The sequence below is a fragment of the Oncorhynchus clarkii genome, chromosome 28 (genome assembly GCF_045791955.1).
Source record: "Oncorhynchus clarkii lewisi isolate Uvic-CL-2024 chromosome 28, UVic_Ocla_1.0, whole genome shotgun sequence".
NCBI classification, from domain to species: domain Eukaryota; kingdom Metazoa; phylum Chordata; class Actinopteri; order Salmoniformes; family Salmonidae; genus Oncorhynchus; species Oncorhynchus clarkii.
The window spans coordinates 12,106,939-12,125,328 of NC_092174.1; the positions used below are offsets into that span (position 1 = coordinate 12,106,939).

Sequence of the window (18,390 nt, forward strand, 5' to 3'; positions counted from 1 at the left end):
TAGTCTGACTCGGCTTGTCAGAGTTTGTTACAATAATAGTCGGCATTTAAAAAAAAAAATCTAGACCGGTCAACATAGCTCCAATGTTCTGTTCTAGAACCATTGTCTCGGGACAAATGGGAAGACGTTGACCAGACCTAAACACCGGAGTCTGGCTTTCCTCAGACGTCCACCAGCTTCCAGGATTGTGATGTGGAGCCAGTCCTCCCCAAGCCCTTTTATAACGCAGAAATTGGAGAGGATAGGAGCGCGCGGTGTGTATTCACACCACAAGAAGAGGCCAGAAATAATGTATTTGACCTTGCACTTCTAGCTCCTTATTCATCTTCTTTGATTACTTTATTTTTGCTCTGTGGGTGAAATAAGTCCAAATATATATATTTTTTTCATTTATAGAATATTGCTCTGCGAAAAGGCCATCTGGTACATCTCACATCCCAAGAAGGCAGTAATGTTTTTTTTGTCCACTAATATGCTAGTAATAGGCCTACCTGCCAAAGCACAAGTCATTGTGCTGATTAAGTCATAACCAGTGCATTGGCAAAAGGGCTCTCAAACAGAGTAAATATAGTGGCGTCCATTTTACATGATTAATGTGAATACAGCGACCCGATAGATAGATATGAGGAAGACACGTGGGGGGTAATTGCCAATAATACCCTGTTGCAAAAGACTTACATTCTCAGAATGTGTTTTAACGTATCTGTTGGCCTCGCTCTTGCTGAGGAGAAAAGAGCTGTTGACAGGGCTGCCGTAGAAATAATGACTTATTTTTTCATTTTACAGATCGGATTTCACGTTATTCCAAGTAGTGCTTTTGTTATCTCCGAATACTTAAGCAATGAGATGTTTTTGTCTGCTTCATCACTTTTTAAAGCAGTTTTAAAGCAAGTGTGCTGCCGTTCTGTACATTTTGCCATGGGACGTGATGACAAATGTTTGCAGTTTTTTAGATGATATTTGAGTGAGAGTGACAAACAAAATCAACGGGAGCCCCACGATCGGTAATTCGACCATGATTACTACAAGTTTAGATTGCTGGCCGCTACACTAACTTACCAATGTAAATAATGTTAGCTGACATGGGCTAATTGACTGACTATCAGTGACTTGTCATAAGAGAAAAAATGATGAACAATCACATTTTAAAATTGCACCTGGTGTATTTTACTATTCTACCTAGCAACAGTAAGTTGAGACCCCGACTGAACTAGTTGCCCATCCCTGGTCAAAACCACAAGTCATTCCTTAGGAAGACCTGTGCCCCAGGAGGTACTAAGTGACCACATCATGATAGTCCCTTCCTGTTATGACACACTACCTATCCTTTGGGCAACCAGAAAACAGCCATCCTTCCCCACCTCACCAAACCCTCTGCTACATCACGCCAAAAACGGAAAACGTCCTGCTCCCTACATCCCGTCACGCTGCGGCTGCAATGTATCGTTGGCCCTGTGTTTTTATTATTATCAGCAGCTCGTCATGTCCATTTTAATATCGAGGTAATACTTCACTTTTTCTGGTCATAGGAATAACTCCGGAAATAATATGTTTACTGTGCCCAATGAGAGAATATCGAAGAATGTTGTGCTCTGATGTTACCTGCAGGATGTTGTTCCCATTAATTACTACATTGATGTGTTAGGAGCTAAACTAACTCACACTGCACTCCATACGCGTTCCAGTCTCGTGGAAGTGCAACAAAGGGTTAATGTGTCAGACATTCTGAGGAGGCTGGAACCGTGCTCCTTGGGGCCACGCCCCCTTTCTTAGCCATGACCTCACAAGGAAACTTGCTCCCTGTCTAGCGCACGCGCACGCACACACACACACACACACACACACACACACACACACACACACACACACACATGCAGAGAGAGAGAGAGAGAGAGAGAGAGAGAGAGAGACACCCTCACTCTCTCATACAGGCAGCATAGGGTTAGAGTGGCAGGCTGGTACACAGGAACCACTGCTTCCAGTCATGTAGGACCACACGGGGACAGGAGTCAATGCTGAGTTGAAGTTCTAACAACCAGAGAGAAACAGATAGAAGATGATAATGGTGTTCCGTTTGTAAACCTGAAGAAACCTGAAACATGGACAGAAGTACCGAGACTGAGAGCCACTGAGAACAAATGGAGAAAGTGACAGCAGGCAGAGTCTGCGTTCTCTGGCTTTGCTTCAAGAACCTATCCATGTGCTTTTGTCATTGATGTTTCATACCGACGCTGAAGAAATGAACTAGAAGAATCTAGGTGCTTGAAGAGCAGATAAAATGCACATTTCTCCCATTATTATTCTCCCTATGTTTTGGAGCCCGGGGCATAGCTTCTGCGTTAGAGGTGATAAGAACCAAGGGTGATTGCAGAAGAGTTGGCCCTCCTGACAGAACAAGAAAGAGACAATTGGGTTGTACAGGGATGACAACTTGAGATGACAACCTGGGAAGAAGCACCAAGAGAAAAAGAAAAGAGCGAAAGAGAGAGAGAGAGAGAGAGAGAGAGAGAGAAAAGGAAGGTGAAAAATGAGTGTGCCAAGGAACTGTGGATTCTATTTCTCCGCTGATCGCTCTTTCCAAGCGCGGAACGGGAATGTCTGTGGATCGCCCTGTTCCGTCAACAGGCCTATTGACATCATACAAAAACGCAGGCGGTAATATGCTAAACAAATCTACATTTTGTTGCCTTGCCATTTGTATGCTGCTGTAGAATGCACTATTTGGAGTGGCATCATTAAAATTGATACAATGACTCAAAGTTGAAAGTTACCATAATGGCTGTTGAGATGACTCCAAAGAAGCCGTTTCTGTGATTACAAAGACATATCCCAGATATCTTTATAATCACAGTCCTACTGTAGACAAAATGAAATATTAAGGGGTTTCTTTGTGAAATGTAGAACATATATTTTCTGTGATCTCGATCCATCTAATCACAGCTAATCAATGGGATACTGTAGCAGTAAAATTTTTAAAAAAAATACAATTTCCAAATGAACTACCCTATCATGTATTCTCCATTATGAGTCTAACCTATTAGATAGGTGTTCAGCTTCATGGGATCATAAAAAATACTGTAGCCTACAGCGATATCGCTTCAAGGATGTCCTCCTACATTAGATATGTATGTTCAACATCGAAAACAGTAGCCTTGTGCATAGCAGTCGAGACTTGAGAACAGGCAGGTCCAGCAACAATCGCCTGGCAGGCAGTTCTGTAAACAGCAGCATAGAAGCGTCTCAAAGCTTCTCCCCTCCGCTATCAATTAGACTGTGTGGGCTGTGGGAGAACAAGTCACACACACACACACACACACACACACACACACACGCGCGCGCGCACACATGCACACGCACGCACGCGCACACGCTCACACACACATATATATTGTATATACAGTACACACACACACTCACGTCTATGGACATACTGTACAACAAAGCTCTCCATCGACTCTAATGAATCTTCTCACGGGGCTCAAGAAGTTGGGAGATTTCTTATGTCACATATAATCCATCCTCAATGCCAGTAGGGAGTGAGGAAATCGAGACATGAAGACATGTTTACCTTTCATTCCTCTGACCCTTTTCTCATGCCTGATCTATGTTTATCAGATATAATGCAGTACATTTAGGAGTATGGGAGTCAGAAGGCAGGGAAATCACTGGCCTCTGGTATCTCCTCAACAATATCATGAGGGATTTTCTTTTCTTTTTCTTCACAATTTGGATAGAGAATGTATTTTGTCCCCCCCCCCCCCAAAAAAAAATATGTAGGATATGCCCGAACAATAACCAACAAATGTGTGAAATTCTGGAATGAAAGTACTTGTATATTTAATTCAGTTGGATGGTTTAGGCTTAGAGTCTACTGGAAAAAGCAATCACACTTATAGTGTACCAGAGCTTTTCCTACCAGTGAGAACAGCCCACTTGTTTTGTTTCACCCTCCTGTGCTGTATGACCACAAGATGGGCCACTGAAGGGGATTGTAGAACAAGGGGACTCCTGCGAGCTTCTGAATAACTCCCCGACCCAGCCTTGCTCCCCAAAGAGCAAAATGGCTTCCTGACTGTGAGCAATCTCCCGTGGGCAGATTCTGCGTGTAGATTGAAGGGATGAGATGGGTGAGATAAAGAGCAGTATTAGTTCCAGTTTTGGGGTTTTCTTCACTGGTTGTTTGGATGAATCAGGGTTAGTCGAAGGAGGTGCTTAAACTGCTCTGCCTCAAGTACTTCACGCAGTTCGGAAGGAGGGGGGGGGGCATTGGCTAAGAGTTTCCTTTTGCAAGGGTGGAGACTTCGTTTTTTTTTGCGTGAACTCTCCATTTCTAACAAGTATGAACACAAAGATTAAACACGCAGCGGACCAAATTACACAAGATTTGACTTCTGGGTTAAACCGAGATTAGACTGTGAGAGGCTAGCTGCCAGTCTGGTGCTCTATCATTAGTGGGCCGAGGGCGATCGATACCACAACCCAAATAAAGAAGCTTCCTGTTGTTGTTGTAACCGGTCTCCGCGGGCCGCTTCATCGCCTGCCTGTTAGCTGTCTGCTCTGGAGGAGTAGGGCTTTACGTGTGGCCTTCTGTATGTGGTTGTAGGTGCATATGGACCTGCTTTATAATCCATTTGCCCGTTGGAGAACCTAGCAAAACATGATTTAAATGGTGTTATTTTGCCCCGCCTTCCAGCTGTCTAAGTGAGCAAAAACGATAATCCGTCAAACGTCTGAAAAGCCTTTCATCTATGGAGGGTGTTATATGCTGGTAATCTAATCCCTCATCACCTGCAAGAGTGCCTATGTCAAATCACCAAGAGCTTTACTCTTTACTTGGAGTGACCCTCTCAGCCCAATCTATTCTCATAAAGAAGCGTACAAAGTGTCATTATTAAAGCAGCTGGAGAGGGAGATACACGGTTTTACACTACGGGTCAGGCACTCCTTCACATACACTCACCGGACAGATTATTAGGAATTAGTACCGGGTCATACCCCCCCCCCCCCCCCCCCTTGCCTCCAGAACATCCGGAATTCTTTGGGGCATTCTACAAGTTGTCGGAAAGGTTCCACAGGGATGTTGGTCCATGCTGACGCGATGGCATCACGCAGTTGCTGCATATTTTGGACGGCAGTACATTCATGCTGCAAACAGTCCGTTCCATCTCATTTGAAAAAGATGCCCTGTTGGGTTGAGGTCTGGGGACTGCGCAGGTCACTCAAGTAAACTGAACTTGCTGTCATGTTCCAGGCAATGTTTTTGCACTCCTCAATTGTCTAGTGTTGGTGATCGCGTGCCCACTGGAGCCGCCTCTTCTTGTTTTCCGCTGATAGGATTGGAACCCGGTGTGGTTTTCTGCTGCAGTAGCCCATGCGTGACAAGGATCGACGAGTTGTGTGTTCCCGAGATGGCGTTCTGCAGACCACTGTTGCACTGGGCCGTTACTTGTCTGTTTTTGGTCTGCTTGTTTGCTTGCACAAATCCTAACATTCTCCTTCGACCTCTCTCATAAACTAACTCTTTTCGCTACAGGACTGCCGCTGACTGGATGTGTTTTTGCACCATTCTCTGTAAACCCTAGACACTGTTGGTGAAAAGCCCAGGAGGGCAGCCATTTCTGAGATACTGGATCCAGCGCCCCTTACCGACGATCATACCACGCTCAAAGTCACTTAGGTGATTCGTTTTGCCCATTTTAACGTTCAATAAAACCGTAACTGAATGCCTCGATGCCAACTTTGTCTGTAGGACCGATACATTTTCGTGAACGGGTGGCGTACTTAATAAATTGGCCAGTGAATGTATAGTGTCCTTATGGGTGCATCTTCAGACATAAGCAGAGAGGCTTGTGAGTAGTGGAACTGTAAGGGGAGGAAGGATACAAATGAGTCTGACGTCAGACGCCCGTCTCGCAACCCTCCGGCGGCAGGTTAAGATTCGACTACCTCTGATTTACCGTTGAGACGTTCCGCTCTGCTGCACCGAAATTAGATATATCTTTTTTTTTATCATTATATTTTTAATTCAGTTGACTGAATTTAGTTGACTGAGAACACTTTCTCATTTACAGCAACCACTTGGGGAATAGTTACAGTGGAGATATGTCATGTCATGCTATATTTTATATTCCGTATGATGTTATGATGAGGTGAGGTATGAGTAGGTGAGACGTATAAGTGTTGGGTACATCTGCTTCCCTCCACAACACCTTTTGTTTCCTGAAGAAAGCTGTGGTAGCGTACTTCAGCTGATGGGGGGGGGGGGGGATATTTTGTGATATTCGTAGAACCTAGTAGCCTACCACTAGTTTTTTTCGAAGATAGGAAAGAAGCTAGATATTTCCTGGAATTCCAGAGTGAATCCTGGCGATTCACTGTCATGGTCTGTGAACGTCCAGTTTATAGACACATGGATCAACCTCAATCTATTCATTTCAAAATCTATTTAAAAAAAACAAACAACAACAGGCACAGGCTGTACATTTACGCCTGTGGTTGATTTGCATACATAAGCAAAACCGTGGTAGAAATTGATTTAGAGAGGCACACCATTACCCTTTAAAAACCTTGTTACCAGCCGCAGTAATATGCTTGAGGGAGGCAGGCGAGCAGTCACAGTGTATCCTCACTTTAAATTGAAGGCGAAAAAGCCAGTTGATTAAATCCATTAGTTTATTAAATCTGTTTTAGCCATGCCGTCCATCCTCTGTTTCCTCCACCGTTCAGGCTGTCTGTCGAAGGCCCTTTAATTTCATTTCCTTCAACACTCAAGTAAAAGGCCAAGTTAAAAAATGAAGCGGCAATGACATTTATGCAAGTAATGGCACGGGGGGGGGGGGGGGGGGGGGGGAGTGGAAACATTTAATGGGGCCTAAGGATTATTTCTAAATGAGACATTGACACAACACACGTATGAGCTTTGTGTGTCTGCTCGGTCCGCTCGGTGTCCAAGCCGGAGGTTTGATTTATGCGTTATGTAATTTCATGTGAGTAAAGGGTTTGGGGCACAGACAGTTTTGGCTAGTGGTAAGTGAGTGAGGTAATTGAGGGTGCTTTAGTCACGATCCCCAGTATTCTACAGTAGGCCTACTTCCTGGAACAGAGAGTTGAACACATCAACCCCCTCATCCAACTCAACTTGAAGTGAGTGGAAAAGGAAGATATTAATGCTTGATATGTCAAATGTAGACAATATGAAGCCTGGGCCGGTGCTGTTTTTGTGGCCAAATGCAACTTAATAAAATAAAAAAATTGGGGCCAGAAAATAGAAACGCATTCTAAGAAAACATGACAAATTGCTTAGATTAGATGAATGTACTGCATTTGAAACGAAGGTTGACAATTGATTAATTCCATGGCATGTCACATCAATGTGCTCTTGATCAAATAATTCAAGCCATTATCTAGAACCCGAAACACCTCATTTACACAGATTATAAAGTCATCAAGCCTTTTCCACAGAACAGCCTATAACTTATTCCTCTGGCAGGGGAGGTGCCGGTAACAGCCAGGAGAGGACTCGTTGTTATTAATGTGTCTAGAGGCATTTCCAAGCTTTTCTTAAATCCCTTCTGAGTAGGGTGTAATGGTGGGTCTTGGAGATCCTCACAGGCATTCATCTATTCACAGACAGAGGCCTATTTGGGACGCACTCCTACGGTGTGCTGCGGGGGTCATTAGTTACATGCTCACCGAGAGTTCTGTCGTGATTGAATAACTATTTTGACTCGCCATACTGGATGCTTTCCTAATACCCCCGACTTAACTGTCCACTAAGGAGATCTCCAGATCCAAGAAGATGTGAAACGCTTTCAAAGCCACCCCGTAGAAACCGTGAATGTGTGCCACCATACTAGACCATTAGCGCACATGCGAACGGGCTCTGTGTAAAAGTCGTCAACAATGCCACATAGCACTGCAGACGTTTGCAGTAATAATATCCCGATCCCAGCTGTGTTCCTTCTACTACTTTTCCCCACTCCAGTCATCAGTTTATTCCAGACCGCCTCCCCTTCCCTTCACCTCAGCCCTGGAACACACACTGCAGTAGCCCGAGCCCCTTTCCCCTCTCATCTCACTCTAATGTTTTCTCTTGAGTGCAAAACGATCCCGGAGGATAACAGAGAGAGAGTGTCCTCATTGAGTCCCTGCCCCACAGGAGACCCTCCTGTTTTCATAGCCCAGGTCAGCCCCGGTGTTCTACGGTTCCAGCATGGAAAGACTGATGCGCCCCATTTGCTCTGTTTGTAGTTAGAAGGGCCTTTTATGAATTATGACTCGGAGGTTTTCGACTCGGCGGCTTTTATAGTGAGCCTTTAGCCCTGCCGAACTAAGCAACCATCCTCTTTACAATTCGCTGTTGTGCGAGAGGTGTTCATTGGAGCAGAATTGTGCTTACGTACTTTGTTTACATGGGCGTCTATTTGTTTTAGTCAGTATTAGTATTTTATTTATGTGCCTAATGTCATATTTATGTTTCAATGCGTCGGTGAGGCTAGGCCCGTGTTGGGTCAGTAACACTGTCCGACATTACACATTACATACTAATTCACAAAGGGGTCTGTAATATGTCCTCACCAGACCTCTCAGACTGTTTGGGTCATACGTCTCTTCCGGGTGTCCCAGTGCCATACGAATAGTTTTTATTTGGGGGTTTGAGGAAAGCGCTTGTGCTTGGAAATGGTGATTAAACCAATCAGAGAGAACTAGTAGCACACTTCCTCTGGGTTCCTCGAATCCCCATAACATGACCTAGCACAGCCGGGGATTACCAGTCCCAGAACACCAGATGTCTATCTCAGCGGCGTTTATAGAGTCATAGGGATGTACTGTGCGAAAAGGTGTGTGTGTGTGTGTGTGTGTGTGTGCGTGCGTGCATGCATGCGTAGCCCGAACACAACAGTTAATTAGCTGTCTTTGGAGTTGTGCTATTTGTTTGCCTATATTTCTATTTTACTGGGAAGCCTTGTAATGTCTTGCCCTGCGGTTGATGCTCAGGTCCTTGGCATGCCAAATTTGATGAGTTGGATCCATTGAAGTAAAACTCATTGGTAAACCTCAAGTAAGCGAGTTCTAGAATGTTATGTACCCAAATTAAGACTATGGTCCATGGAAACGTGCAACAATATAGAGAACCTACAGTATAGTCGCCCCAATAAAGTAATAAAACGCAGTGAAAGTGAGTGCAGCCAGAAATGTATGCAAAACCAATCCGCAGGCAAGCCAAAATGCACACGTGCTGATTATACAGACCACCCAGACTGTGATTTTTCATACTTTTTCTGCTGCTTCATTTGAGGGTAAACTGCTCACAAACCATTTAGTTTATTAGTCATTAATTAGCTTTTTGTTCATGTACTTATTAGCATATACAAATCATGAACGACAAGCCTTATACATGTGTTTACTTGATTTACTAGTAAACAAACTATGTACTAATGTTTATGATTAGTTTCTATGCAGATCTTCAAATTAAGTGTTACAAATACATTAAGGGCATGGGCAATTTTTTCATTATATACTGTATAATCCATTCATCATAAAATAAAGAGTCAGCAAATGAATGATCTTCTCTGAGCCGATACTCTCTCCTGGCCCCAGCCCATTCCACATGTGAGGGTCACGTCCTCTCTCTAATGTCTGATTAGGAACAATGGAGACACAGTACAAACGCACACCAGACAGGCTGAACCAGAACGGTGTCCCAGGAGACTGGTTATTCAACCTCAGCGGGCAGGGAGTGTCTTAATCCGACAGGCCTATAGTTTCACCCCAGTACCCCTCACAACCTCCCCCCACCTCCCCTCCTCACCCTGCCTGCGGGCCTAATGTCTAATGCCACAGGAAAGGCAGTACATTGGAAACAAAACAAAGTCCTACTTGTTTTTGCGCGACGTTTAAATGCCTGTTACGCAATACTCAAGGTTTTGTTATTTTTCATTTTTTAGGAGCATTTATGTCCGCTTGCTCTCATGTTGTATTTCTGGCCTCATCTCCTTTGGTCCATCTGTGCTGTGTGTGCGCCTTGCCATTTATACCAGAGATCTGTGTGACGAGATACACGTCTCCGCCCTAACAATGGGAGTCGTTGTCCCAAAGGCGGGAAGGCAGGCGACAAGGTTAGGTTCAAAATAAGCCCATAGAAATGCATTGGCCTGATTTTTGGACAGATCTTTTTTTAGCTCTCGCTTCGCCTCTTTCTCTATGGCCTACACACATGCCAAGCCCCTCCCCCTGCATCTCACGCCAACACAGTCGAGAGATCACATCTTCCTCTCTGACCAGCGGTTTCAGCTCGCCATTTATATTTGAGGCTTGGTCCAACAGAATGGGTCATATGGACACCAACACACATTGAGACATTATTTTACTGTAATAGGAGGAGATGTATATTTTTCTAACGATACCCTTTTTATGTCTCAACTACTCCAATTGCACGCATTGCAGACACTACTAAAACGAGTGTCAATGAACATTGATTATGGAAAATGTATGCTCAGTTTGTCACGCACGGCTTTGGGGTAACCACATACCGCTAGCAGCATTTTAGCCAAAGACTGTTATACTAGCTGTCTAGTCTGTGTTTTATAAATGTGCAATAAGCATAAACAACACAATTTATATAGGGAAATGGCATTCGTTCTCATTCTGAGAAGTAAGGTAGGCCACTTGATTTCAACATCTGAACAAACTGGACAGGCTAGCATGCTGTTCAAACAGTTGGAGAATGACAGAAGGGTGTGTTCATAACAATTCAACTGTTCAACCTTGTAGCTAGCAAATACACGGAACAAAAATATAAACGCAACATGTAAAGTGTTGGTCCCATGTTTCATGAGCTGAAATAAAACATCCCAGAAATATTCCATACACACAAAAAGCGTATTTTGTTTACATCCCTGTTAGTGAGCATTTCTCCTTTGCCAAGATAATCCATCCACCTGACAGGTGTGGCAAATCAAGAAGCTGATTAAACAGCATGCTCATTACACAGGCACACTTTATTCTGGGGTCAATAAAAGGGGGTGGGGAGTAATGAGGAGTATTTATCTCTGTTATAAAGCTCTTTTGTTTGGGAAAACCTCATTCTGATTGGCTGGGCCTGGCTCTCCAGTGGGTGGATCTATGCCCACCCATGGCTGCACCGCTGGCCAGTCATGTAAAGTCCATAGATTAGGGCCTAATTAGGGCCTTTATTTAGGGCCTTTATTTCAATTGACAGATTTCCTTATATGAACTGTAACTCAGTGAAATCTATCAATTGTTGCATGTTGCATTTATATTTTTGTTCAGTATAGATCCAAGTAGGCTAAACGTGAAATACAAAGATTAGCTGGCTAATCACTAGCACGTGGGTTTAAGAGATTGTTGATGAGACCTCTGTTCTTTCTCTATAGCCTAACGCCTGCTACAAGAAGTTAGTCATTATTAGTTAATCCATGACAGTGCATTATGCATGAGAGGAAGCCCAGGCAGGGTTTCGACTGGCGGATCTGGGAGAATCTGGTCGACTGGCGGATCTGGGAGAATCTGGTCGACTGGCGGATCTAGGAGAATCTGGTCGACTGGCGGATCTGGGAGAATCTGGTCGACTGGCGGATCTGGGAGAATCTGGACGACTGGCAGATCTGAGAGAGTCTGGACGACTGGCAGATCTGGAAGAATCTGGTCGACTGGCAGATCTGGAAGAGTCTGGTCGACTGGCAGATCTGGAAAAGTCTGGTCGACTGGCAGATCTGGAAGAGTCTGGTCGACTGGCAGATCTGGAAGAGTCTGGTCGACTGGCAGATCTGGAAGAGTCTGGTCGACTGGCAGATCTGGAAGAGTCTGGTCGACTGGCAGCTCTGTCTGCTCCATGCTGACTGGCTGCTCCATGCTGACTGGCAGCTCTGGCTGCTCCATGCTGACTGGCAGCTCTGGCTGCTCCATGCTGACTGGCTGCTCTGGCTGCTCCATGCTGACTGGCTGCTCTGGCTGCTCCATGCTGACTGGCTGCTCTGGCTGCTCCATGCTGACTGGCTGCTCCATGCTGACTGGCTGCTCCATGCTGACTGGCTGCTCCATGCTGACTGGCGGCCCTGGCTTAAATTTGTAACACATTTTCATAGACAGACTTGAAAGCCAGATCAGTGATTATTGCACAAAAAAAAGCTGGTTAAACTATTTTGATAAAATAATAAAATGATCAGTGGGTCTTCTGGTTGCTATGGTTGACAGTAACACACATAGGTTGAAAGCCAGATCAGTGATTATTGCACAAAAAAAAGCTGGTTAAACTATTTTGATAAAATAATAAAATGATCAGTGGGTCTTCTGGTTGCGGAAGGCTTATATTTACTAGGTTGAATTTCACAAGCCTTGAATTCATTAGAGTATTGCTGACTGTTTGAAATGCAGTGTATTTGACCTTTAATTGTCCAACAATGCTTTTTTAATAAGAGACAACATAAAAAAAACAATCTAGATATACAGTACCAGTCTAAGGTTTGGACACAGCGGCTCATTCAAAGGTTTTTCTTTATTTTTTACCATGTTCTACATTGTAGAATAATAGTGAAGACATCAAAACCATGAAATAACACATATGGAATCATGTAGTAACCAAAAAAAAGTGTTCAACAAATCAAAATATATTTTAGATTCTTCAAAGTAGCCACCCTTCACCTTCATGACAGCTTTGCACACTCTTGGCATTCTCTCAACCAGCTTCACAAGGAATGCTTTTCCAACCATCTTGAAGGAGTTCAAACATATGCTGAGCACTTGTTGGCTGCTTTTCCTTCACTTGGCAGTCCAACTCATCCCAAAAAAATCTCAATTGGGTTGAGGGCGGGTGATTATGGAGGCCAGGTCATCTGATGCAGCACTCCATCACTCTCCTTGGTCAAATAGCCCTTACACAGCCTGGAGGTGTGTTTTGGTTCATTGTCCTGTTGAAAAACAAATGATAGTCCCATTAAGCGCAAACCAGACGGGGTGGCGTATCGCTGCAGAATGCTGTGGTAGCCATGCTGTTTAAGTGTGCCTTAAATTATAAATAAATCACCGACAGTGTCACCCCCACACCTTCACACCTCCTCCTCCATGCTTCATGGAGGGAACCGCACATGCAGAGATCATCCGTTTATCTACTTTGCGTCTCACAAAGACACGCTGTTTTTACCTGTCCCCAAATATATTGTTTTGATATTTCAACCCGTGTGTCCTGATTGCATCTGGTATGGGTGGACAAAATCAACAAGCGCGCGATGGCGCACGCGAACACATGCACACGCCCGGTCTAGTCAGCATGTTACAAGTCCTGCCAGAGAAGAAGAGGCGACTCAAGAGGGCTTACTCCGCCCAAAATCTGTCCAAGTGAGATAAGCACGCAATAGTTGTGCCTGTTGTTCACATGCGTGTGTTCCCTCTCATTGGCTAGAATGGTCCCAGCTGATCTCGCCTCCTCCTGCCTACCTTCCCTCTTTGAGGGGTCCTTGCTATCTGTGATCTTTGGGGCATCCCTACCCCCATTGAAGTTTACATTTTAAATGGTTCTGGTAAGGGTTAGGTAAGAGTTATGGTTATGGTTAAGGTTAGGGGTTAGGGTCATAATGTCCCAAGGGTCCCGTATAGCATTGGTGGTGTTGCTCTTTACTACCCTTGCAGGTGCAATGGAGTTTATAACAAGACAATGCTAATTTCTGTTTACGAACCCTTGTCAGAGTTAGCACTTCTCGCTTCAAAAAAGTGAGACACTGGGCTTTAATTGACAGGCTTCTGTTGACCAGATAGGACATAGAAATGGTAAAATAGTAATTTCATGATGATTACCAAATAATTACTCTTTGGGATTCATTATCCACCATTTAGTAGTAGGTAGTTGTCAATTGCGGTGAATTCTCTCAAGTAACATTAGGTAGCAAAGGTATCGTGTCCCTTATTACGACATGATTTTATAGTAAAGATTGGGCTAACACCATTACCAGGACTGTAAAGTAAACCAATAGCCTACCAAGTTCTGCAAGTAGCATTATAAGCAGTTAGCGGGAGCTTCTTCATTTCAAAGCCCTATGATTTGGCCAGCCGGTGCTGGAGTCTGGTGTAACTAACTGTACAGTGGGTGTATGTCTGGAGAGTTCTGTGGATGAGAACGATGGATGAGGAGTCGGATGACAGGCCTGGCCTGTTTTTTTTCCGGGGCTACTCTTACTCTCCTCTGCCTCTCCTAATCTCTCTCCAACACTCGCACCGTGCATCAGAGGGACGAGGTAGACCTCCCGCAGTGCAGGCAGGGCGCTCCCAGTGCTTTAATGTTCTCCAGCTGGAATTGACGCAGCCGGGACATACAGTGACGCAGGCAGGGTGTCGGGTAGCCAACCTACTGACAGGCTGACATCAATCACGCTTACTTACCAGGCAGTATATTAAGTAACACGCCTCCTTTTCTTTCAGGAAAGGTTCCGCCTGGAATGTGAGCTTTTCAACAGAGAATCAGGTGTGTTTCAGAGAAACATGGTATTTGCTCCTGTGGGTTTGTCTTCATTGTCTGTCTGTCTGGCCCCCAGCCTAATGCGGTTCTGTACACAGAAGCTCTTGGATTGCACAGTCACCAGGGTTTGTTTTAGTGAGGTCCGGACAGCGGGCTGGCGTTTGGGGTGTGGGGATTCTTCTATTCAATTTAAAAACTCTAAATGCTGTTTGGAGAACAGCAAAAACCAGCAAAAATGACCGCAGATCATTATCACCTTGGCTGCTGTAGCTTCCTTCACCTCAGTCGATTTACAAACACATTAGCTATACAATTAGCCGCTACACGTTAACTCACATGAACACAGACCTGGGATCAAAAACTATCATTTAATACGTACATAATGATCTGTTAGCAGAAAAAAGTATTTTATTAACAAAAAGTAAACAAATTAATTTCGCTTTACAAAATAAAAAACATGTGTTGCAATTTTACAGCACATTTCCTGCAATTACACATTTTGCCATGGGGTGGGGGACATTTTTGCAGTTTTAAAGCAAATTTCCTGCAATTCTACACATTTTACCATGACTTATGCCATGATAATATGATATCTGAGTGAGTGTGACTAACAAAATCAATGGGGCCCCCTGGAGGTCAGGGCACCTGGTCATGTGCCCTGGCAATGATTACTACAAGTTTAGATCGCTGTCTAGACTAACTACACTAATTTACCAAACATTTTTTTTTACTGAGTTGGGCTAGTTGAGCGACTGTCAGTGAGTGACATAAAACAAGAGGAAAACTGCTGATATATACACTACATTACCAAAAGTATGTGGACACCTGCTCGTCGAACATCTCATTCCAAAATCATGGGCATTAATATGGAGCTGGTCCCCCCTCTGCTGCTATAACAGCCTCCACTCTTCTGGAAAGGGTTTCCACTAGATGTTGGAACATTGCTGCGGGGGACTTGCTTCCATTCAGCCACAAGAGCATTAGTGAGGTCGGGCACGAATGTTGGGCGACGATTAGGCCTGGCTCGCAGTCTGCGTTCCAATTCATCCCAAAGGTGTTCGATGGGGTTGAGGTCAGGGCTCTGTGCAGGCCAGTCAAGTTCTTCCACACCGATCTCGACAAACCATTTCTGTATGGACCTTGATTTGTGCACAGGGGCATTGTCATGCTGAAACAGGAAAGGGCCTTCCAACAAACTCTTGCCACAGTGTTGGAACCACAGAATTGTTTAGAATGTCATCGTATGCTGTAGCGTCATGGAAACCCATTTCATGAAGCTCCTGACTAACAGTTATTGTGCTGACGTTGCTTCCAGAGGGAGTTTGGAACTCTGTAGTGAGTGTTGCAACCGATGACAGATGATTGATGTTGTTGCTACTAGATGTTTCCACTTCCCAATAATCGCCCTTACAGTTGACCGGGGCTACTCTAGCAGGGCAGAAATGTACAAATTGACGGTGCCACGTTGAAAGTCACTGAGCTCTTCAGTAAGGCCATTCTACTACCAATGTTTGTCTATGGAGATTTCATGGCTGTGTGCTCGATTTATACGCCTGTCATCAACGGGTGTGGCTGAAATAGACAAATCCATTCATTTTAAGGGGTGTCCACATACTTTTGTATATATATATATATATATGTTTATTTAACCCCCTATTTCTCCCCGATTTCGTGGCTGAAATAGACGAATCCATTCATTTTAAGGGGTGTCCACATACTTTTGTATATATATGTGTATTTAACCCCCTTTTTCTCCCAAATTTCGATCTTGTCTCATTGCTGCAACTCCCCAATGGGCTCAGGAGAGGCGAAGGTCGAGTCATGCATCCTCCGAAACATGACTGCCAAACCGCGCTTCTTAACACCCGCCAGCTTAACCTGGAAGCCAGCTGTGTCGGAGGAAACACTGTGCAAATGATGACCACAATCAGCCTGCAGGTGCCCAGCCCACCACAAGGAGTCGCTAGAGCGCGATGAGCCAAGTAAAGCACCCCGGCCAAACCCTCCCCTAACTCGGACGATGCTGGGCCAATTGTGCGCCGCCCTATGGGACTCCCAGTAACAGCCAGTTGTGACAAAGCCTGGGATTGAACCCGGGTCTGTAGTGATGCCTCAAGCACTGCGATGCAGTGCCTTAGACCGCGATGCAGTGCCTTAGACTGCTGCGCCACTCGGGAGGCCCTTATATATACTATTTTTAATTACTCTATGTCTTCAAATGTAGTTACGGCCCTGACAGTAACTTACCTAGATTTTTTATGATAATGAATGATATCTTATTGATTGCAAGAGGGGAAAATGTGTGTTTAGAACTAGTGTGGTATCATGCAATCTTCATGTGTGAAGGGCTTTTATCATGAGAATATCAATGATGATTTTCGTTTATTTTTTTTATTATTTTAAGAAGCAACATTTATTCTTCCTGTGTTCCACACAAAACATAGAACATGAACACTAATGGACAGGAACCGCTAAGAACACTGAGACTAAAGAACATTACGACTAGACCAATTTCAAAGAAGAAGAAGAAGAAGAAGAAGAAAATAAATCACAATAAATATTCAATAGCTATTGTTTTTACTAATAGTTGTTTTTACTAGCATCCCTCTCGTGTTCTAAGGGCAATGGTTCCCAAACTGGTGTTCGCGGAGGCACTGCAGGGAGTCCGTGGCAAGATGAAATACAAAAGAAATATGAATATTGCTAGCAACAACAGATGAAATATACTTGGCCAACGGGTCTATGGAAGAAGGTAGATGGTGCAATACAACACAACACAATGTCATATTATTAATAGGGCTGTTCAATTCCGGTCCTACTGTTTTTTGTTTCTACCGGGTACTAGTTAATTGCACTCAGGAGGTGTCCCAGGTCTGAAGTCCCATATTAAAAGGAGAAGGACGAAAACCAGAAATGTTTCGCCCTCCAGGACCGACATTGAACAGCCCTGATCTACAATATACACTTAGATGCACAACAGGACTTGGAAGACTCACAGGGATCCACAGTATTCCATCAACGATCCAGTTTTCAACTCATTACTTCTTGTAATTCCCTAAATTTGGGGGTTTGAACATAAGTGCACTGTAATTTAAGCTTTAAAACTGCAAAATTGTCTCTCTTCTCTATAGGAAAATTTGTAGAGTTGCCGGAAATTAGCTTTAAAACTGAAAGGGGTTGGGGTGGGGGCATTAAAATGTTGTTTCACAGGGTCTGAGACTTGGTTAGTCTGGCCATGTACTGCAGCATTCATAATAAAACTCATTGTATGCAACAACAAAAAATTGCACAGGCCAAAGTCAGAGTTGTGTTCTGATTTTGAGGGGGTACCTGATGAATTTGCCATCACAAAATGGGTCCCCGGCCCCAAAAAAGTTTGGGAACCCATGTTCTAGGGCAGTGGTTCCCAACCAGAGGTACTAGGACCCCTAGTCCTAGAAGACTCGTGAAGGAGTACTTCAGTGGGAACCACTGTTCTAGGGCACTCGGTTTAGTCAATTCAAAGCTTGTGATTTCAACAAAGCCCAGTAGAGGGACCCTACCCCAAGCAGAACAAACATTCACATTCAAATGTTCAATACCTACAGCTCTCCGATCACTCACTACGTTCCCAATCTTATGTTGAAAGCCCACTCCCCCAGAATTATTTTGGACCGTTTTCCTTTCCGCCCTTTTCATTTCTGTTCACACTTGTGTTTGTTTGTGTCTGAGGGTATGACTGGTAGGTATGGGAATGAGAGAAGACAATGGAGGTTTAAAAAAAAAAGTACAGTAGCACAAAGAAGCCATAGTGGTGCCATATGGGAGCTTCCTCTGCTCTGACTTTAAACCCTGAACTCCAAACAAATACAGATAACATATTCAGCATTTCTCCATGGTGGCTCGCATCCATGTACAAAAGAGACCTGTGGCGTGTCTCT

The 18,390-nt window shown here is 44.2% G+C and overlaps 1 protein-coding gene across 10 annotated transcripts in view; it reads left to right on the plus strand.

Moving 5' to 3' along the window:
* The window catches only part of LOC139387501 (3',5'-cyclic-AMP phosphodiesterase 4C-like), a 57,321-nt gene that overhangs the window by 13,894 nt on the left and 25,037 nt on the right, over window positions 1-18,390 (plus strand). For 2 of the 10 annotated variants that reach the window (XM_071133758.1, XM_071133760.1), the window contains exon 1: window positions 2,299-2,655. The exons of 6 other annotated variants lie outside the window; for them this stretch is intronic. In XM_071133758.1, the coding sequence (XP_070989859.1) occupies window positions 2,528-2,655 (128 nt within the window). In that variant the 5' untranslated portion in view covers window positions 2,299-2,527. Of the gene's footprint in view, window positions 1-1,917; window positions 2,656-18,390 lie in introns of those variants that run through there. 2 more of the 10 variants (XM_071133761.1, XM_071133759.1) reach the window with 2 other exon arrangements.